Genomic DNA, 21,051 nt, shown 5'->3' on the forward strand with positions numbered 1-21,051 from the left:
GGAGGCCACGCCCACATGGGAAGCCCCGCCCCTTCCCGGAAGGCCACGCCCCCCGCAGCGCCATGGCGGGGTCGGCGCGCGTGCTGGTGCACGTGCAGAGGGGCGGGGCAGAGCGGGCCGCGCGCTTCGGGCAGGTACGGGGGGGAGCGGGGAGGCACGTGGCGGGGGGGGTGGGGGTGGCCATGGCAGCCCTACGGTGGCCAGTGTGGTGGCAGGATGGTGGCCATCATGGTGCCACAGCGGTGGCCATTGCGGCGCCGCAGCAGTGACCAAGTGACCATCATGGTACCAAGGTGGTGGCCACTGCAGTGACCATCACGGTACTAGGATGGTGGCCATCGTGGTGCCATGGTGGTGGCCATTGCGGCACCACAGCAGTGACCACCATGGTACTAGGATGGTGGCCATCGTGGTGCCATGGTGGTGGCCATCACGGTGCCGTGGTGGCCATTGCGGTGCCACAGCAGTGACCACCATGGTACTAGGATGGTGGCCATGGGGGTGCCGTGGTGGTGGCTAGTGTGGTACCACGGCGGTGGCCATCACGGTGCCGTGGTGGTGGCCATTGCGGCGCCGCAGCAGTGACCAAGTGACCATCATGGTACCAAGGTGGTGGCCATCGCAGTGCCACAGCAGTGACCACCATGGTACTAGGATGGTGGCCATCGTAGTGCCATGGCGGCGGTGGCTAGTGTGGTACCAAGGTGGTGGCCATTGCGGCGCCACAGCAGTGACCACCATGGTACCAAGGTGGTGGCCATCGCGGTGCCGTGGCAGTAGCCACACGGCCACCATCCCGCTGGCACTGCCCTCCCCGCAGAGCGTCACCGGCACCTTCTGCCCCGCACACGAGGACTCGGCCCTGGTGAGCTGCGGCCTCGACCGCGGCCGCTTCCTGCTCTCGGACGTGCCCTTCCCCGGCTCCACCCCCGTCCTCCTCAAGGTGGGTGGGGGCCAGCGGACCCCTGGGCCCCCCCCGAGTGCCACCACCCACGGCCCTGTCCCCTCGTGTCACCCTGCCCCGCAGAGACCCTCCTTCTGCCCCGCCAAGCGCCTCGGGGAGCGGCCGGAGCTCCCCCTCCCCGCCGAGCTGCGGGGCCGCGGGGTGGCCGCGGGGGTGGCCGTGCTGCTGCGGGCCAGCACTGGCCGCATCCTGCTCACCCGCCGCGCCAGCACCCTCAGCATCTTCCCCAACATCTGGGTGCCACCCGGTGAGTCCTTGGTGGGGGGGGGGTTGTGGGGTGCTGGTCACTTTGGGGGTGCCCCTAACGCCATGTCCCTCCTTGCAGGTGGGCACGTGGAGCCAGGTGAAGAGGTGAGGGGACAATGTGGGGACACCGCGGGGACCACACGGCTCCGCCTGGGAGGGGAGGGGGCAGCGGGGGGCTGGGGGGTGCTGGTGGCCCCTGACCCCCCCCTTCCCCCTCGGCCGAAGCTGCTGGCCGTGGGGCTGCGGGAGCTGGAGGAGGAGACGGGGCTGCGCCTGCCCGCGGGGACCTTCTCCTGGGGGACGCTCGGCCTCTGGGAGGTAACGCCCTGCTCGGCTGGGGGTGCCCAGCACCCCTGGGTGGGGGGTGGCACGGGGTTGAGGTGTGTCCCCCCCCCCCACTGCTGCCCGTGGGGCTGGGGGGTGGCCCCGGGGTCCCCTCGCGCCCCGCCCGTGTCCCCGCAGTCCCTGTACCCGCCGATGCTGAGCCGGGGGCTGCCGCGCCGCCACCACGTCGTCACCTACCTGCTGCTCCGCTCCGACGAGCCCCACGCGCAGCTGGAGGTAAGCGCCGGCGCGGGGGGTCCCTGGGGGTGACGCCCCCCCCATGGGGCTGAGCACCGCGCTGGGCTGCAGGCCAGGATGCGGCCCAACGAGAGCGAGGTGAGCGCCTACGCCTGGCTGGAGCCCCCCGTCCTGGCGGCCATCGCGGCCACGGGGGATGAAGTGAAGGGGCTGGGGGGGGTCCCCAGCGCGCTGCCGGCCACCATCAGGTGAGGACACATCAGGGGGGCTGGAGCAGCTCCCCCAAAAGGGGGTGTGGAGCCCCAGGACCCGCCTGGCTCCATCCCCCATCGCCTCCCCTCGCGCAGCATCACGGAGCTGAGCGGCGGCTCCGCCAGCAGCACCCGGCTCCCCACCGCCACCCTCCTGGCCACGGCCCCGGCCCGCGGGGAGGACGTGGAGCGGGTCAGCACCGGCACCAAGTTCGCCCTCGGGCTCTGCCTGGGGTCCCAGGGGCGGCCCTAGGGCAGCGTCACCCCGCTCCTGCCACCACCCAGGAAGGGAATAAAATTCCTGTCCACGGGGTCCAGAGTCTGTGTTGGGGGGGGACGGGGGGTCTTGGGTGGCGGAGAAGCAAGAGGGGAGTGGGATGGGTGGGCACAGACCCGGCCTGCCGCAGGAAGAGCGAGGAGGGGACAGTAGGGTGGCACGGAGGGGACACGGCTTTGGGGACCAGCACACCAGGCGTGTGTGAGGTGCTGGGGTGGTGAGAGGCGTGTCGTGAGCCCGGGGGTACCTGAAGCGGAGCTGGGGAGCGGGGTCCGGCGCGGCGCTGGGGGAGGCCTGGCTGCGGGGAGAGCAGAGCAGAGTTAGGGGACGTGGGGTGAGAATAAACCCGTCTGGCGGGGACTGGGGGAGCCCAGAAATTCAGAAACCCCCCAAACCCCTTGGGGGGGGTCGGAGCCCGTGCAGGAGCCAGGACTGGGACTGTGACTCCCCCCCCCCCCCAGCTCCTGCTCCCCACCCCAGAGCCAAAGCAGCCACTCACACCAGCGGAGCCTCCGGCTTTCACACCTTTATTGCGTTGATTTACCGTGGTTACGATACAAGAAACGATACTGTGCGCTGCTCCTGGCCCAGACTCTGCTTAAGGAGCAATTAAAAAAAAAATAAAAGGTGCTAAAAAAATTGCTACACGATATCTGGAGCCGCGCTGGCGCTGACGGGAGCAGCTCGGCAGCAGGGCCGTCGCCGTAGAGGTTACAAACGACAGAATACATTTAAATACATAAATAATCTGTGCAACGGGGGATGCGTCGGCCCCGGAGGCGACACAACCTTCATTTAGTCCTCGGGGAGATCCGGGGACGGGGAAATCTTTGGAGTTTTGTATGTACAAAAGCTGCAACTGAAAATAGAGATCAGCTGGGTCTCTGGAGGGGTCTGCACTGGGAAGGGTGAAGAGGAGGAAAACAAATTACATTTTTTTTTAAAAAAAAAAGTCATAATTACAGCCGAGACAGCCCTGTCACAGGAGGGGGGGGGCAGGAGGCAGCAGCATGGCCAGGGCACCGCGCCGCCCCGCTCCCGGCTCCCTCGCTTCGCCCCGTCCTCTGGCGCAGCCCCACTCGTGGCTGCACTCCCCCCCCTGCCTTTTAAGAACGGGGAGCCCTTCCCAGCGGGGCTGGGGGGCAGCCCCACAGCCACCCCCCCCTCGCCCACCAGGGCTCGCCTGGGCCTGGGGGGGAGCGCAGGACACGCAGGCGGCACCGCGGGGCGGCCGCGTTCTCCTCCTCAGCGCTTTGGGATCTGCAGCACAACCCTACCCCGTTCAAAGGGGTTTAAAATCCTTCTTTAAGGTCGGGGGGTTGGTTACCCCTCGGGAACAGGCGCCCGCGTGCGCAGATACGGCCGTGGGACTCAGCCTTCCCCACGGAGGAGGGCTGGACACCCCCAGCGCGAGGCCGGGGGGCACTGGGGGGACACGGCCCCCAACGGCTCTCGGTCTGCTCCTTCCAGCCCCGGACGAAGGGGCCGACCCCAAGGCAGCCCCTGGCAATCTGCCCTTGTCTCCCACCCCTGGCAGAGGGAATCGCCGGCGCGGGCTCAGTCCAGGGAGATGACGTCCGGCCTGCAGCCGGGCAGCGCCGCGCCGCCGCCCATCGTCCCGCCGTGGCCGTGGCTCTCCCGCAGCGCGCCGGCAGAGACGATGCTGCTGATGCGGCCGGCGGCCGGGCTGACGGCGCCGTGAGCTCCTGCCATCACGGGCGCCAGGGGGTTCACGGTGAGGAAGGGGCCAGACGTGCCTCGGTACTGGAAGAAGTGGCCGAGCGCGTCCTGCTCGTCCAGGGAGGTGATGACGGACGGGCCGTAGTGCTGCCGAGAGAGGAAGAACCCCCGTCAGCTCCCGGCACCCACCAAGCCCCGGCCCCACGCGGCCCTTGGGAGGGGGCACGCGCCCACGGAGAGGACAGGAGCTCCCAGAGCTCCCCAGATAAATGTACCAGTTTACCAAGCCCCTGAACCATCAACACCCGCTGCCTCCTGCCAGCACAACCCAGCGCGAGCGCGGGCCCGAGGTGAGAACGGCAGAGAGGAGCCAGGCAGCAGCGAGAAACAAAGCCCAAAGCCCAGCACAGAGAGAGATGGAGCCCACAGTGACCACCCTGCAAAGGCAGGATCCCCGCACCGAGCCAGCAGGGACAGGACAAATCAATTCTCACCGACTGTCACCAAACCCCCTCTGCTTTCTGCCATCGCTCCCCCACGTCTGCGGGGATTCAGCCGCAGAGGAGGAGAATCCTTCCCCCTCGGAGCCCTCCTGGCTCTGCCCGGGCAAGGCGGGCACGGGGAGGCGGGTACCATGAACAGAGAGAGGTGCTGGGCAGAGGGGCGAGAGCCCTGGATTCCCACAGGGCAGGCTCAGCGTCTCCCTCTCACAGAGGAAGAGGATGGAGGAGGAGGAAGGTTGGCTGAGGAGGGGTGTGTTTGCCAGGCTGCAGATTTGGCAAGGAGAAAAACAAAAATGAAACAAAGAAATGAAAACCAACTCACCTGATTTTCACTTTGAAGTAAGGAAAACAAATCCAGACCTGGAAAAATAAAAAGGGGAAAATAAATGACCTGATGGTAAATGAACTTGTGGCAGGGAGGGGAGAAAACCGTGCTAAGGGAGAGACAGATGGGTTCAGGCTGCTCCCGAGGGCAAGGTACCACGGTCCCGTCAGCCCCGAACTCCTGCTCCGCTCCTACAACCCCTCTGTGCCTCATCGTGTGGCCTCGGCACGGGACAGCTCAGGGTGAACTAAATGTCACTCCTCTGGAGCTGTCGTGGGGCCTGGCGACTGCGCACACAGCAAAGCGGGACTCGACCCCGTCACCCCACCTCTCCCTGCCCCTAAAACCAGGCTTTGAACACAGGCGAGGCCGGACTCGCTCCACGTGGGGATCCCCAGACCAGCGTGTCCCTGGGAATGGTTTATTATTCACTCTCAGTCCCGGGCCTCCCTCTGTCCTCGCTGGGTCAGGACACAGCCTGCATCACGCCCCGCCAGCCAGGAACAACGAGAGCCCACGAAGGGAAGTCACAGCCTTGCTCCTTGGTGGCCCTGGGACACACCAACCAGCCCAAACCTGGCTCGTTCCCACCTCTCTACCCAACAACCACAGTTCAACCTGTTCTGTCATCAAGATCTCGCCTGGAAGCCCCTAGAGAAACCCCCTGCCAGAGGCCTTTGTGGTTACCTTGGAGCTCGGAGGGCACCTGGTAGGAAGGGTGGTAGTCAGGGATGGGCAGGCTGGAGAGGTAGTCGCTGCCAAGAGCTGCCATGGGAGGACTTCGGAGCACAGAGGACGGCTGGTGATCAATGCTCAACACCCTGAAACAGAGCACGAGGAACCTTACCACGAACCATCAGCAAAGAAAACCCCACCAACCCCTGATGCTACCACAGCTACAGCACAGACGAGCCCCCCCTGCCCTGTCCTGTGGCAGAGGTGCCCGTGTCCCCTCACCCTGGCCAGGGAAAGCAGCAGCAGCGCTGCCCAGGGCCAGGGCAGGCTGGGAGCTGGTTGCTCGGGGAGGGAAGCGAGCAGAGAGCAGGAAGAGAAAGAAGCCAAAGCCCAGCAAAGTGTGTGGGGGGGTCGGGGTCCGGCACTGCCTTACCCCTTGGGCCCGGCCGCTGGCGGCAGAGCCACGCTGGGCACCGGGCACTGCTTCTTGGCAGGCGGCTCCTCCTCGTCCGACGAGCTGTCCAGGGTGAGGTCAATAACCTCCACTTTTTTTTTGCCCTCTGAAGAGTTCTTGCCCTCGGAGCTCACGGTGTAAAGGGAACTGGCTGCAGGGGAAAAGCATCCATCAGCTCCAGCTGCTGAAAGGGAGACCAGCAAACCACCACTGCCCCTACGAGCACCACAGCCCTCCGCCTTCCCAACACCCCGCAGCAAACCCACACCCCGTCCCAGAGCAGCAGCACCATCCCCATGCTAGCAGCCAGGTCTGTGTTTCCACAGCCCACCTGGAATTAACGCTGCAGTTTCAAGAGGAACCTGCATTTCCCTTGTTTTTTCCAGCCCCGGCTCCACAGCGGTGTGCCAAGTGCCTGCCACGCCCCCAGAATTTCAGTGTGACCCCAAATACCAGCTCCCAGGTGGGATGTGAAACGCTCCGAGCGTTGCTTTGTAAATGCAAACATTGTAAATTGCTCTGGCAAAAACGGACACCCAAAAACAGGGCTGGTGAGCACAGCTCCCTACCCTCGATCCCACTGAAGGCAGACGCCTGGCACACCTCCTGCTTCTCCTTCTTGGGCTTCATGGGGCACCAGGAGCCGTCCTCCATGAACTGGATCTCGTCGCAGTCCGTGCAGGAGTTGAGGATTTCCATGAACAACCTGTTGGGGCGAGAGCACAAGCTGGGGAGAGCAAACACTGCAGGGACTCACCCATGAACACACGCACACGGAGGGCAGAAACGACCCGGGGCTGATGGGCTAAAGGGGTGAGAAGATTTACTGCTCCAAAACCTGGGCCAGCATCACCTGCAGGCTCAGCTTTGCAATGGGCCCTTTGCTGGACACAGGAGGGCTCTGTTCAAACCCCGTACGCAGGTCCCCTCGTTACTGCCAGCCAGGAAGCCAAGGTTTTGACAAAGGCTTCTTGTTCGCCGAGAGAAATCTCTCCAGATCGGCATCAAGGCAGTTTAGGGAATGAAAATCAGATTTTAAGTTATTTGAGGGTGTAATTTGTCTGTATATGGTAGCATTAGGGGATAAGCCTTGAAAGAAAAACATGATCCAGGCTAAAGGCTGTAAGAAGCGGGCTCAGCTCACCCGTCGATGATCAGGGTGTCGTACGGGGCTTTCTTGTCGCACACAGGACAGGTCCACGTGGGTTTCTTCTCGTTCATCTGCAGGTAGAGCGCTGCGTCGAAGCACTGGAGGTGGGTGCACGTGATGGCTCGGCAGGGCACGATCAGCCTCATCTTACCCAGCTCGGGGACGAGAAAGAGGAAACGTTGGTTCGGTACAACCCGCCTCGCGCCGGGTAACGCCGCCAGCGGGGTGAGGCCCTGCTTGTTCCCCTTTCTCCCCTGCCCAGCACTCCAGCGTGGTAAACTAAAGGTCAATGCGAGAGAAAACAGGCTTTCCTGAGGGTATTTTTGCCTTTTCTTTATTTTTTTAACCTCATTCCACCACAAACCCACGCTAACAGCGAGGGTGAACGACAAGGATCGCGCCAACAGAAGGCATTTTTCAGCTGGGCAGTTTAAGCCAAGGATCTCAGAGATTTTTTTGTGCATGAAAGCAAGTGGTTCTGCTTTATGTAGGAATTAAAGCCAGCTTTTCAACCAAAGCAGGTTGAAAATTAGCTCTCGTCTCCCTCCAAAGCATTCCTACACAAGGGGAAGGTGAAGTGGGAAGCTGTTGGCCAAGAAAAGTGAACAAAAACGTAGAAACCTACTGGACACATCAGGGAAACTCGTAGGCTGGTGGTGGCTATCTCACTGTCGGGGTCAGCTGTGAGTTTTTCTTTGACTGAAAGAAGAGGAGGGGAAAAAAGGTCTCCTGTCAACATCCTCCTTCTTTGACATGCAGAAATACGTACAGACATGATTTATAATTTGCACCACGACACTGATTATCCCAATTACAGGCAGGTAACGCTCAGGGCAGCGGATATTACAACTATTAGGTTAACAGCTCTGGCAAGAGGCTCCTTGGCCAGCCCATCGACGCAGCACAGAGCCAGGCCCTACATTCAGGGCTGTACAGCCCACCTGGACGGTGACAGCGCAGGGGAAACGTCTGGCTGTAGGGAAACAGCAGGATTTGAGCGTCATCAACTCGCGAGAAGGGATGAACACAAAGACCTGCCCTGCCCCGGCTCGCTAATCCAGACCTGCTCTGCCTGCCCAGGCCCAGCTCAAGCCTGGTTCCACCTTCATACTCACTGAGGGCTCGCGAGTGGTCTGGGTTTCGGATGCCCTTGGCTCTCAGCTTCTGCAGCAGCGTTACTGACGTCAGCTGCTTCACCAGGTACACCGACAGCGAGTAGTTCTGTGGAAAAAGAAGTTTACACGGCTTAGCCCTAGTAAAAAAAAAAAACCCAGGAAGGAGAGGGCTCTCCTGGACCTGCACAGCTTGATGCTACTGCAAAAATGACCTCATTCTGCCTTGCAGGCCCGGGGCTGCCAACAACGGGGAGGGAAGGAACAGCAGCGAGAGAGGAAACGGTTTGCACCTCACTCACCCGGCCGAACTCCGAGGACCAGTTCACCACGATGGTGTTGGGGACAGTGGCCGAGAGCCGTGCCAAGGGCGTGATGTTGACGGGGCGGCTGGGTCGTTTCGGCTCCGCGCCGTTTTTTGTGGGTGGGAGATAACCCTGAGAAGACAGAACAAAAGATTACTTGGCATAAAATAAATCCTCTCCGAGGTGTAAGGCCACGTACGAGAATCTCCAAACCCAGTCTCCTCACAGCACGTTGTACCTCCAGACATTTCACATCACACCTCAGAGCTGCTATGAGAACTTCTCTACAAACCTCAGAGCAGCACATTATTATTATTATTCCTCAACGTCAAGAGATGGAGAGCAGGTTCCCTCTGATACCCTCACGCTGACGAGCGCGCTGGGATCCCACCGTACGCTGAACCTCTCCACAAACACAGAACTCTCACTCCAGGATGCGTCCAGGAACCAAACCCTGCCCCGCTCGACAAGGCTGGGTAGCTCAAAGATTACATCCCGTGACAAACCCCACACTGATCTCATTTTTGCTTCGTCATATCCACATTCCAACTGGATCAGGAAGCCACCCCATTGCTCAGCCCCAGTGCCTTTGCTGGAGCTCAGGGAGGTTTACACCGCTCTCTTCTTATCGCCCTCACTCAGACTGGGCAGTTGGAGGCTGATTCAGCATCAGTTTAAGCAGAAGTAAACTAAAACCAGTGTTCCCATCAAACAGCTGCTCAGCTGCACGTGACTCACCCAAAGGAACGCGAGAAACCCCATCCGGGAGCAGAAGCTGGGGGGTCCCTTCAGCCATCTCACTTACACTTCCCTCTTCCCACTCCACCAGGCCAGAAATACCCTCTATTTTTTTTTTTAAGCATGTTACTATTGTCTCAGCCAAAACCAGACAGAATATCTGCAGCAAAAAATGCAAATCTCTAAAAAAACATCAAGGGAGTGGCTCGGGCAGAGCACCAGGTTCTGCAGGTCTGGTTGCAGAAGGTGCCAGCTACGATGGAGCGAAGCCAGCGCGGGGCAGCTGGCAGGGAACTGCCCCAAGACTGTCCCACCTCCGATACCTCTCCTGGGTGTGACAATCCCATCCCTTTTTGGACTGTAAGCACTATTCCTTATTACATTTTTCACACGTTACCCAGCACAAAGGACCCCAGCCTGGACTGGAGCATCCAGGTCTTCCTGCCACGTGACAAAGCACAGGCAGTGCCATTATTCCACTAATCTCAGATTTTACTCTGCATTTTTATTATCAAGTTTCTTCTCAAAAAAACCAGCTGGTTAAAAAAAAAGAATCAGGCCCAAAGTTTGCATATTCTTCTATTTGCAGACCACACTCCTTGACTGGAAGAGCAGCTTTCATCACTGCAGCCCTGCGACATGAAATGTTTTGCACCCTGACCACACCATTTCTTCAGGTCAGTCTTTAATCTCCAGCAAATACATCCCCCCCCTGCACTCCCTGGGAGCTGTGGCTGTGGAAAAGGGCAGACTTCAGTCTACAACATAGTAAAAAGAAAAAAAGGTTTACTCACAGGCAGGGGACAGAGTTTTCCGTTGACCTTGACAAATAAATTAGGAGGGAAGTAATCTTCTTGGGGACAGCTGGTTTCACACAAGCAAAACCTAAGAAGTAGGAGGGAGAAACTGGCAAGTGAGTGGTGACGCTCGCAGCAAACGGCAGCCAAACTTCCCTGTAAAAAGGGAAAAATGTTTTCCAAGCGGAACAGCTCGATGGCTGCAAGACACACACGCAGACAACAGCCCTACAAGTGTCTCAAACCCTACACGTGGCAGAGAGACACGAGGAACAGGACAGAAAAAGGCCAGCGACCGAAACCAAGTGCTAAGGCAGACACTGCTGGGCAGGGGCAGGGTGAGCCATGCTCAGCCCAGGTGAGGATTTCAGCTCTCCAGAACGGCTGTTTCAAAGCCAAACTGCACCTCTCTGGCCTCACGCCGTCCCAAAGCCTGACCCAAACCCAGCTCTGGGTTCAAGCAGTCTGGGCACTGTGCGGGACGAGGGAGGGCTGCGTTTGCCCCGGTCACCCCAGTGTCATTCCCACAGCAGCAGCGTGGTATCACAGAATCCCAGAATCACTGAGGTTGGAAGAGCCCTCTGGGATCATCGAGTCCAACCATTGCCCTGACACCACCATGGCAACTAGACCAGGGCACTAAGGGCCATGTCCAGTCTTGTCTCAAACCCCTCCAGAGATGGTGACTCCACCACCTCCCTGGGCAGCCCCTTCCAATGGCTAATGACCCTTGCTGAGAAGAAATGCTTCCTAATGTCCAACCTGACCCTCCCCTGGCCAAGCTCGGCTTTCAGCAGGTTGGGAAATGACTCTGTGCTGATGATCTTGAAGGTCACCAAGTCCAACCACCAGCACCAGGGCTCTGGTTCAAACCCAAACCCCACTTAATCAGGCGTCTGCGCTCTGTGCTCTCTCAGAGGAGGGTGCTCCGCCGGAGACGACTCCCCACGCTGAAACCACAGCCCTGAGTCAGACCCTGCCCTCGGCCGGCTGCTTCTGAGCTGCGAGATCAAGCCCTGGCACGCCACGCCACGCAGAGCCACACCACCAATGTTCCCGAAAAATAAACCTGAGCTTATTGTTTTTTAACCTCTCTCTGCTTGCCAAATAAAACAAAGAATAAAATGGAGAGTTAATCTTTTTCTTGCTGAGGAACACAAGAATACCGTCAGCAGGAGAGAAGAAATGATCCCACCAGTCATGTTTAACTCCTGCACTGAAGTTTGCTGAATAGGGGTTCACTTCTTCGGGTGAAGGGAGTGAAGCTAAAGCCCTAAACTTCTCATCACCCACAGCAGTGATTCTCTGCCTCTTTGCCAAGTTCAAAACCCTGATAATAAAATTTAACATTTTTTAACCCCACCAAGGGTTGAATGTCATGAAGAGCCTCCGTGGTTCCTGTTCAGTGCCCCAGGACAGTGTGGGCAGGACTTAAACAACCACCCAGCACTGGCTGCAGCAATCAGAGGGTCATCAGTGAGGCACGTTCAAGTATTCTGCTCACACTCTCCACCACATCTGGCATTTTCATGAGTAACAGCTGGGTGAATATTAAAAAAATGTTCAAATTTTAAGGTCATGGAGTTTCTGCACCTTATTCCACCTTTTGCAATGAATTTGCAAACAGGCAAATAATTAAAATGGGGAAGAGAGAGAAGCGAGTTCTATATAAGTGTGCAAAACTCTGCGAAAGATGAAATGTTACTACGCTTAGAATTGAGAGAACTTGTGTGCAAGGCTGTGAAAACTCAGCCTCACTGGGTTCAGAAAGACCCTCGTGGTTTGGTGCCTCACGACGTGGTTCACCAGAGGGTCCCTCCCATGCACAACCCAGCCCCAAACATTTAAAGTTTCCTCTGACTCCACGTGCAATTTCAAACCAAACCCAGTGCTACAAGTGTGATCCACCACGACCAAGGACACGTCAGCACCGATGCTCGAGGAACAGGAGTTAATGTGTTCATCAAAAAGATGTTCCCTTACCTTAATTGCACCTGCACAGTGTAATCGCACTTGGCACCCGGGAGGATATCTCTGCAAGAGAAAAGAAGGTCCTAAGACTGTCAGCAGAGCTGAGCAGAGAATCACAACCACATAACGTAACGTTTTGTTAAATTATATTGATACGCTCGTTGTATTATGAGCAAAACCAGAGCAGCTCTGTACAAACACGTAACAAACCCAAATCCCCAAACCAGGACGTAAAGCAAAAGCCCATCGGACAGAGAGTGGTGGGAAAAGGAGACAATCAGCCCCAGGGATTCTCTGCTGCTGAGTTTTAAGAACATCGAGGCAGGTCCTCGATGGCCGTGAGCAGCCCAGTGCTGCCGACATCGAGGAACTCCCCTTGTTACCCCCAGCTTGGCGTTTTACTGGAGCATTTTACTCCATAATGGAGCAGAGAAACGTGACTTGTTTAAGATTCAGCCCGATTCTGACCATCCCCGACCTCCTCCTCACCCAAACTCTGCCCATCTCCCCTCCTGGCCGGGGCAGAGCCCGCAGCCACGGCGGCGGAGCCACGTGCAGGGCACCCAGAGAGCTGCCGTGTCGCTTACCGGGAGGTGAGGATCTGCTGGACTTGCTGGGGGGTCAGAGCAAAGGTGAAGTGAGCTTCTTCAAACCGCTGGCTGTGCGTTGAGGCTGGAGAAGAGAATTTAAGACAGAATTAAATCATTATTATAAGTCATTCTTACACCTGCGGGCTCGTAACAAACACAGGACAGCGTCCACGAAGAGCAGAAGGCAAAATTAACTGCAGCTCCACGCAGGGCCGAGTCCTCGAGCGTGTGACCAAGCGCCAGGTCTGTGTTTCAACGTTTCCATCATTTTATTTACAGGGAAAACCCAGGCCTGGGAAGTGAGGTGGTGGACGGGTCGGGAAGAGCGAGGACAAACGTGGAGCGAAGGGAACGCCAGAGGTCAGCCGTTGCCCTGGAAATTATAATAATTACTGTGATTATGGGATAAGTAAAGTTGCTGAACAATAATCAGGCGTTGCCATTTTCTCCTCGGGCACACGGACAGTCACGGTGGATTCAGAGAAAACCAGCCATGCCCTTGATTAAAAATAATCAAGGGGAGAAACCCCCATAACAGGAGAATCAAGAATTTTACACAAGGGTTAGTGACGAGCACGGTGAGAACGTTTGGTGATGTACAAATCAAGCAGGATTTCCCTCTCTCTTCCCCTGACCTCAACCAAGTCACTTCTTTTGCACCCCCTTGGTAAAACTGGCAGGTGGCTGCCTCCCCCACAACCACCCTGAGCTGTTTTATTAATATTTATTTATATTTTATTAATATTTATAGAATGATGACCAGCGATGCGGTAATGTACTTTGCAAAGAGCTAATTTGGCCCCTTCTGCCCTCGTTTTTACACCCGTCAGGAGAGGTCCTGAGCAGCAGCAGCTCCCACCAGTGCTCTCTGGGACATGGAGCTTCCCTGGGTCAGGAGAAAAGGAAGCTGAGGCCGTTATGGCAGCAGCACGTGTTAGTATAAATCTCACATTTTGATCTTTTATTTATTTCAAGGAGGTTGGTAACGCTCGTGCCGAGCTGGCCGTAGCCTGACCATCCAAGGCGACCACAGAGGAGGTGGTCACCTCGCCCCTCCGTGCCACCTGCCTCCGGAGGGGGCCACCCTGCCACCAGCCTCCCCAAAAAGCAGATTCAAGCACAGATTCCTCAGCGAGGGGTTTTGCTTCTCCAGCCTCCTGCAGCTCAGGAATGCGGGGAATGCGGGGCCCTGGGTTTCCTGGCAGATGACCTGCCAGATCTTCCCCAGCGGCGACAGGACGGGAGAAATTCAGAGGGATTTTGACCATCTTGGGACTTTCTGCCTGAGCCTTTCCCTCCTCGGTGACAAAATCAGATCCTGGTTCTGCTCCGGATCAGGGTGAAGCTGCTCGGTGTCCAAGCGGTGCCAACCAGCACCTGCAGTTCCCTCTGTCCTCTGCCACCTCCGTTTATAATCAACAACCAACTTCCATCTCACAACCAGTTTACACCCAGTGTTACTGCTGCTGGCAGCCTTCATCCCACCCAGACGTCTCCAAAATTCACTGGACCCCAGAGGTTTGGGAGAGGATGAGGAGTGGGGAAGCCAAAGCCTGGACCTCCCTCACTCGCAGCAAACAGACCAGGAGGCTTTACCTTCCCTGCCTTCACCCACCACCACCCTCTCCACCCCTGTTTTTATTTTTCCTTCCCACATATTCCTTATTTCTGGCATTTTTCTGACACCACGACCTCCATATCTGGATACCTACAACAAATTGCCCCAAGTCACTGAAAGGAAAGAATGGGAAGGGGACGTTTGTGCAGCTAAAGGGAGAAGAAACACACAAACCACCAGAAGACAAAAATAAAAGCCCACGATCCCCGAGGAATTATACAAACCCTCTTTCAAGTTCAAGCACAAACACACAAGAAAGGGAGTTTTATCAAGGGAGAGGAAAAAAACCCTCCTCTCTTTTGCAAGGCAAGTATCCCATTTCAGGGAAGAGGCTTAACCACAGGTTGTCCGAGACACTGAACAAAGCCAAACCGAAGAAAAGGCAATTTTTAGCAAGACACTAACGAACCCAAACCCCCCAGAAGGGCTCCTGGGGTCTGGCTGGAGCACAGACACATTTCCCTCCGCTTCAGCAAACATTACTATGTTTACACGAAAGAAAAACAACCCCGAATCCAAGCGAAAACCATTTAAAAGGCACAAGACGGGTGGATCTAGTCTGAAGAGACCAGAAAGGCTCAACCTAAAGTAAAAATACAACCTATAACTTATCCTAAAAACCAGAATAAAACCTTCACAAACCAGAATAAAACCTTCCCCCTGAGCCCAAATGATGTCAAGCGAAGCCTGTGGCAGCGCTTCCAAACCCACCAGCAATTACCAGGCTCGCTCTGTACCGTGTCTCCCCACCAGCATTTTAAAGACACCAAGAGCCACAACTTCTCTGGAATTAGGCAAAAAACAGCATTTTCTTTTCCCTGATTTACAAACGAGCTCATCGGAGCACTCGGCCTCCACATCACATCGAGAAACAAGTGGGTTTGCCCATTTCTGCTCTTATTTCAGATCCCTGTTTGCTTCCTGCCCGACGTCCAGTTTTCTCCTCTCCTCGTATTTGCCACCAGCTGGATGGTCACACACAAACCAACTCATTAATTTTAGATACTGGAAGACTGTAGGACTGCATTTTTGTTAATAATTACGGCATAATTAGGACTCAGAGGTGGCAGAGGGTTTTTAAGAAGCTGTTTTGCTGGAAGTTGTAACACCAATTGTTTGCAAAAATAACAAACCACTTTTCATAATTAATTCTCCCAGCACTCACTGATTTGTTTGGAAAAGGAGCTTGTGCCAGCTGAACCAGGGTTTTATTCTCTCGGGAGTAGGACCCAAATGCTGACGTGCCACAGAAAGCTTCACACTTCCAAATGCAAAGAAAACCCCAGGATCTCCCAGGTGAAAAGAGTAAATAATCCAGATTTTATACACACTTATAAATATCCACTTAACAGAAATGGTGTCAGCTGGCAGAGGAATATCCTTTCTCACACAAATAAATTTGGAACAAGACTGAGGAGCAGCTAAAAGCTCCCAGGTCTGGCAGCCCAGACAAGCTGGAGTTGGAAGTATCAGCCCAAACGATCCGAGGGATGGAACCCCTCTGCCACGAGGACGGGCTGAGAGGGTTGGGGTGGTTCAGCCTGGAGAAGAGAAGGCTCCAGGGAGACCTTGTGGCACCTTCCAGTACTTACAAGATGGGGACAGACTTTTTAGTATGGTCTGTAGCTTAAGACAAGGGGTGATGGTTTTAAACTGAAGGAGGGGAGATTCAGAGTAGACATGAGGAAATCTTCTACGCTGAGGGTGGTGAGACACTGGCCCAGGTTGCCCAGAGAGGTGGGAGATACCCCATCCCTGGAGACATTCACGGTCAGGTTGGACGGGGCTTGGAGCAACATGATCTAGTTGAAGGTGTCCCTGCTCATGGCAGGGGGTTGGACTAGGTGATCTCTGAAGGTCCCTTCCAGCCCAAACCGTTCCATGATTCCATGAAATCCCACCTTCACCTGGGTACCAGCCTCTCGACTCCACGCTTGCCCTACCCACGCCACTCCTGCTCCGTCCTTCCTACCCCAGCAAACCAAAGGAGCCTCTGAAGAGCAAGAGGAGCAGTTTCGAACGTACCTAACGTGGTGGGTTTTATCAGCTCATCGTAAACGTCGTAGAAGGGCAGCCTCCTCATCTTGACATCTGGGTGGACGGGGTGGACGGGCGGCGAGAGGTGCTGGACATCCGCCTCGTGCTTGGGTCCCAGCGCCGGCACCGGCGGCAGTAGCGCCGGCACAGCGGCACCGGCGGAGCCGTGGTCGTAGGGCAGGTGGCACACCGTGCCCTGCGTCAGCGCGGTGGCCGAGGGCAACTGCCCGGCCTGAACGTGGAGCATCGACAAGTCCGAAGGGGTTAAGACCTTCCTGGGGAACCGCCGCCGGTACAGCTCTTTGATTTTCATCTGGACAGCCGGGCTGCAGCCAGCCTTCAGCAGCTGTAACGCCTTCGCGAGCAGCTCGTGCTTCCTTCCACTTTTGTTCCTTCCAGCAAAGCCCAAGAGAACTTGTAACTCTGATACCCTAAAGCTCATAACCATATGCTGCAAGGAAATAAAACAACCACCGTTACGACTGCTGCGTGGGCAGATGCGATCCACAGACAAGCCACGGGCTCCTAAGGAAGATGGTGGAAGCCTTAAAAGAGACACTGTCAAGTTTGAAGTTCCCCTGTCCTCCTCATCAACAGCTCGGTAGCAGAACTGTAAATATTTAGATTTGTTTTTACTTTTAGATACTTTGCTCAGGGCTGGAAAGGCAAAAGCTTCCTTTCCCTTCCCGATGCGACGGGCGTCTGAGCAGCTTCTGATACCCCAACGGTTGTTAAACCATCCTCCCTTCAACTAAACACTGACAATTTATTGCAGGGTCAACCCCACATTTAAACTAAAGCTTTTGGACCTCTCTGGGTTTAAAGCTCTCACTTTGAGTCCCCTCCAGGCTGGCTTAGAAAAGCCAAGCCCCAGTGCAGCTGCAGAGGTTTCCAGCTGTTGCTTTTATTCTTTTATTTCAAAAATATACTCTGGGAACGCCCGGTTTTGGCCTGACGTTTCTCTAAGGAGACACATCAGACATCAAATCTGAAACCAGACATTGGTCATTAATGAGAAAGGCTGCAATTAAGGAAAAACACACCTCAGGCACCACCTCTACACCCAGGCTGGCATCACTCACCAACCTGCCTCGCCGAAGAGTCTCCTCAACAGCGACCCGCTAATCCCCACCACGATTCATCTCAGGAGGACACTGCGACAGATGTTCCACTTCCCAGCGGGCAAAAAAAAAAGGGCAGTATTTGGTGAAGCCATCAAACCAGCTCTTGTCGCTACAGCAAGTGCCAGGTGGTCCCTGGTGCAGAACAGACACGGCGCCAGATTCGGGTTTTGTGTAGAAAAAAGCACGTCAAGCCCTGTAGGATTTGCCTGTTCCCTTTGCTGGGCGATGTGCTCGAGAGAAGAATGATTAACTTCATTTTTTTTCCCCTTTTTGGAGCCAGGAGAATTTGTCAGCAGCAGGAAACCAGCGTTATTTAAGAGGAAGAAGCTCGACGTGGGGTGTCTCAACTTTGACAGTGCCCATTTTAAGCAGCTCTCAGGAAAGATATGGTAGGGATGGACATTTGTCAAATATTCATCCCTCCCCTTCCGTGCCACTCGTACAGGAACCGACCCCTTCCCACACCCGTTGTCCCCACAGATCCCCCACACAGGCTCCTCCAGCCGGCAGGAGATCAGTGTAGCATGGCTCACCAGCGCGAGAGTCACACTCATCATTAAAACCCCTCGCATTCGTGCCGTAGCACGGCTGTGTCACCACCGCTGCAGCAGCTGTGGGCTCTCACCTACCCCCGAAGCCTCCCTGGTTACTGCTCACAGTGTCAGAGCAGCGGAAAAAAAAACCCTCGTTATCGCTGTGAGAGGTGGCAACGAGAGCTCCCGGAGGGCACAGGGGGCTTGGGGGGCGGCTGGGTGCGCAGCAGACTCGAGGGCTGCACGAGGCACGTCCAGAAACCTCTTCTCTTTCCCCGGGAGTCACCGTTGGGTCTTTTAAATAAAGCATCTTAAGCCAACTACGGGCTTTATAAGGAGAAATCGTTTCGTTTTCGACTGGCTCGCCTTGATTTTACAATGAGACACAGATGGTAAAAAGCTTAAACAAACTCCTGGCGAGGAAACCAGAAAGGGGGTTAGGGGAGAAGGACGAGGGAAAGGCAGCAGAGAAAGACAGAAAAATACACTGAAGGAGCCTCAAATAATGCCGAGCTCCTTCTGCGCCGTCCCGAGTCACCTAATTACCATTATCAGATCCGATTTCTCCACCAGTATTGCTAACGTTTTTGCCACTTGATAGGGCTCCCGTTGTGGTCAGGCTTAAGTTTTAGGGGAGGGAGAAAGATCACGCCATAAAGCTGTATCAAAATTTGGACAGGGCGCTGCTGGGAAGATTACAGACAAATGTTATTATGTTCTTGCTGCGGGCGGCTGCCAAAAAGGTGCCAGTTCCCCAGTGTCTCACTGCTCCCAGCACGGGGAAGGGGGTAGGACTCCCAGGCCACTTCAGCCAGCCCTAAACTCCAGCCCGTGAGGGGGAAAAATATTAAACCAACAAGAAGGAGAAGAGAAAAAAAAAAAAATCAGCTTTGGAATTAGTTACCAGGGGCAATTTCATATTCCACAGTCTGGTGGGCAAAGGTGGTGACACACTCTGACTCCTAAAAAAACGAGAAAAAGAGAGTGGAGGGAGATGAAACCCCATCCAGCCGTGAGCACTGGTGCAGCTACTACCATGTTACACGCTCTCTGCTCCCCGCTCCCGTCCCTGCCCCCGCGGCCGCCCCTCTCCTCCCAGCCCCGGCATCCTTCGAGGCTCCGAGCCGCTCCGGCTCTCCCTGCCTTTGGGTTTCCACCTCTCTTCTCCGCGGCTCGGCACCTCCGAAGCCCCCCGAGCTCTTTCGGCCCCCTCCTCTCACGGACGAGCCCCCTGGACCCGCTGCCGCACTCCACGGCCTCAGTGCGCAAAGGTCCGGAGCCCGGCACCCCCCTACGCCTTCACCCCACGGCTCTGCCCCCAAGCCAGGACCCCACAGCTCACCCCGACCCCAGCACCCCCATCCCTCCTCTCCACACCCCACACCTCGCTCCCCCCACCCCACAGACCCCCCAGCTGCCTCCCACCCCTCTTCACCCACCTCTGCCCCAACACGCCCTGGTACAGCCCTAACCCCTCGCTCTGCCACCCCACAGCCCCCCCCTCCTGCCCCACACGGCCACCTCATCTGTCTCCCCAAAAACCCCAGCCCCACGCCCCTCCTTGGGCCCACTGCAGAGCCCCCCCAGCCCCACACATCCCCCTGGCACCACGCATCCCCTCAGGCCCGTTATCCCTTCAGCCCCTGGCTGCCAGACCTCCAGCCCCAGACATCCCCTCAGCCCCACACTACCAGACCCCCAGCCACAAAAAGCCCCTCAGCCCCACACTGCCTGGACCCAGCCCCACAGACCCTCTCAGCCCCACAGACCCCCCCCCTCTCACCCCCACACTGCCTGACTCCATCCCCAGACGCCTTCAGCCCCACACTGCCTGGACCCAACCCCACAGACCCCCTCACCCCCACACTGCCTCACTCCATCCCCAGACCCCCTCAGCCCCACAGACCCCTCACCCCACACTAACCCCATCCTCACAGACCCCCTCAGCCCCACAGACCCCTCAGCCTCACACTGTCTAACCCCTTCCCCACAACCCCACACTGCCTGGCCCCATCCCCAGACCCCCCCAGCCCCCTCACCCCACACTGCCTGACTCCCTCCTCACAGACCCCCTCACCCCCACACTACCTCAACTCCACCCCCAGACCCCCTCAGCCCCCCAGACCCCCTCAGCCTCACACTGTCTAACCCCTTCCCCACAACCCCACACTACCTGGCCCCATCCCCACAGACCCCTCAGCCCCACAGACCCCACACTGCCTCACTCCATCCCCAGACCCCCTCAGCCCCACACCCCCTCTGTGCTCCACCGCCCTCAGCCCCCGCCCCACGTCCCCCCCCGGCCCTCAGCCCCCCCCCGCCGCACCTTCAGCTCCGCCGCCTCCGCCATCTTGGGACATGGCAGCCGCCAGGGACCGAGGCAAACTCCGCGCCCCGCCGCGGCCGCACGGCGCAGGGGACCGGGGTGGGTGGGGAGCGTCGCGCAACTCCGCGCCCGCCGCGTAGTTCCCGAGGCCACGCCCACTCCCCCAGGCCACGCCCACAACCAGTGGCCACGCCCCCGGGCCGGGGTGGGAGGGGGCTGCGCCGAGGGGTCGCTTATGGGGCTGGTCCTATATGGGGCTGTGTGGGGCTGTATGGGGCTGGGGCTCTATGGGGCTGGTCCTATATGGGACTGGGGCTCTGTGGGGCTGTGTGGGGCTGGTGCTATATGGAACTGATGCTGTATGGGGCTGGTCCTATATGGGACTGGGGCTCTATGGGGCTGTGTGGGGCTGGTGCTATATGGGGCTGGTTCCATATGGGGCTAGGGCTGTATGGGGCTGGGGCTGTATGGGGCTGTATGGGGCTGGGGCTATATGGGGCTGCGCCTGTGTGGGGCAGGTGCTATATGGAACTGATGCTGTATGGGGCTGGTCCCATATGGGGCTGGTGCTGTATGGGGCTGTGTGGGGCTGTATGGGGTTATATGGAGCTGTACAGGGCTGTACGGGACCCTGTGCTGTATGGGGCTGGGGCTCTATGGGGCTATATAGGGCTGGGGCTATATGGAGCTGACTCTGTATGGGGCTGGTCCCATATTGGGCTGGTCCTATATGCCACTAGTCCTGTATGGGGCTGGTCCCGTATGGGGCTGGTCCCGTATGGGGCTGGTCCTGTATGGGGCTGGTCCTGTATAGACTTGATGCTCTACAGAACTGATGCTCTACGGGGCTGGT

At 57.2% G+C, this 21,051-nt stretch overlaps 2 protein-coding genes across 9 annotated transcripts; one reads left to right on the plus strand and one right to left on the minus strand.

Annotated features, from left to right (window-relative positions):
- Position 1: 1 nt before the first annotated feature.
- On the plus strand, positions 2-2,295 carry NUDT17 (nudix hydrolase 17). Of its 6 annotated transcripts, XM_068415009.1 has the most exons (8): positions 2-134; positions 821-943; positions 1,028-1,211; positions 1,290-1,315; positions 1,436-1,528; positions 1,673-1,771; positions 1,844-1,980; positions 2,080-2,295. In XM_068415009.1, exons 1-8 carry the CDS (start codon positions 63-65, stop codon positions 2,234-2,236), a joined length of 891 nt encoding a protein of 296 aa, XP_068271110.1. In that variant the 5' UTR covers positions 2-62; the 3' UTR covers positions 2,237-2,295. The 6 variants fall into 6 exon arrangements, with proteins under 6 accessions (XP_068271110.1, XP_068271108.1, XP_068271106.1 ...); XM_068415008.1 differs by lacking the exon at positions 2-134 and having other exon boundaries at positions 267-943; XM_068415007.1 differs by having other exon boundaries at positions 821-1,211; positions 1,436-1,771.
- Positions 2,296-2,777: 482 nt separating this feature from the next.
- PIAS3 (protein inhibitor of activated STAT 3) lies at positions 2,778-20,268 on the minus strand. 3 transcript variants are annotated; one of them, XM_068414373.1, is made up of 15 exons: positions 20,199-20,268; positions 18,777-18,834; positions 16,204-16,666; positions 12,558-12,642; positions 11,983-12,033; positions 9,997-10,087; positions 8,462-8,596; positions 8,163-8,268; positions 7,673-7,746; positions 7,042-7,202; positions 6,467-6,603; positions 5,877-6,048; positions 5,456-5,589; positions 4,766-4,803; positions 2,778-4,087 (listed from the first exon to the last, which is right to left on the minus strand). In XM_068414373.1, the coding sequence occupies exons 2-15, from the start codon at positions 18,789-18,791 to the stop codon at positions 3,818-3,820; spliced, it is 1,932 nt and encodes a 643-aa protein (XP_068270474.1). In that variant the 5' UTR covers positions 18,792-18,834; positions 20,199-20,268; the 3' UTR covers positions 2,778-3,817. The 3 variants fall into 3 exon arrangements, with proteins under 3 accessions (XP_068270474.1, XP_068270472.1, XP_068270475.1); XM_068414371.1 differs by lacking the exon at positions 18,777-18,834 and having other exon boundaries at positions 20,199-20,253; XM_068414374.1 differs by lacking the exons at positions 18,777-18,834; positions 20,199-20,268 and adding an exon at positions 17,298-17,347.
- Between the last annotated feature and the right edge of the window lie 783 nt (positions 20,269-21,051).

The sequence above is a fragment of the Nyctibius grandis genome, chromosome 17 (genome assembly GCF_013368605.1).
Source record: "Nyctibius grandis isolate bNycGra1 chromosome 17, bNycGra1.pri, whole genome shotgun sequence".
NCBI lineage: Eukaryota > Metazoa > Chordata > Aves > Nyctibiiformes > Nyctibiidae > Nyctibius > Nyctibius grandis.

Coding starts and splice junctions, on each gene's coding strand:
- NUDT17 (XM_068415003.1), top strand. CDS start 599: ATGGTACCAAGGTGGTGGCCATCGCAGTGCCACAGCAGTGACCACCAT. Junction 1,316..1,435: donor ACGTGGAGCCAGGTGAAGAG/GTGAGGGGACAA, acceptor CCTCGGCCGAAG/CTGCTGGCCGTGGGGCTGCG. Junction 1,772..1,843: donor AGCCCCACGCGCAGCTGGAG/GTAAGCGCCGGC, acceptor GCTGGGCTGCAG/GCCAGGATGCGGCCCAACGA.
- PIAS3 (XM_068414371.1), bottom strand. CDS start 20,222: ATGGCGGAGGCGGCGGAGCTGAAG. Junction 10,088..11,982: donor ACTGTGCAGGTGCAATTAAG/GTAAGGGAACAT, acceptor CCTACTTCTTAG/GTTTTGCTTGTGTGAAACCA. Junction 7,747..8,162: donor AGACCACTCGCGAGCCCTCA/GTGAGTATGAAG, acceptor CTCTTCTTTCAG/TCAAAGAAAAACTCACAGCT.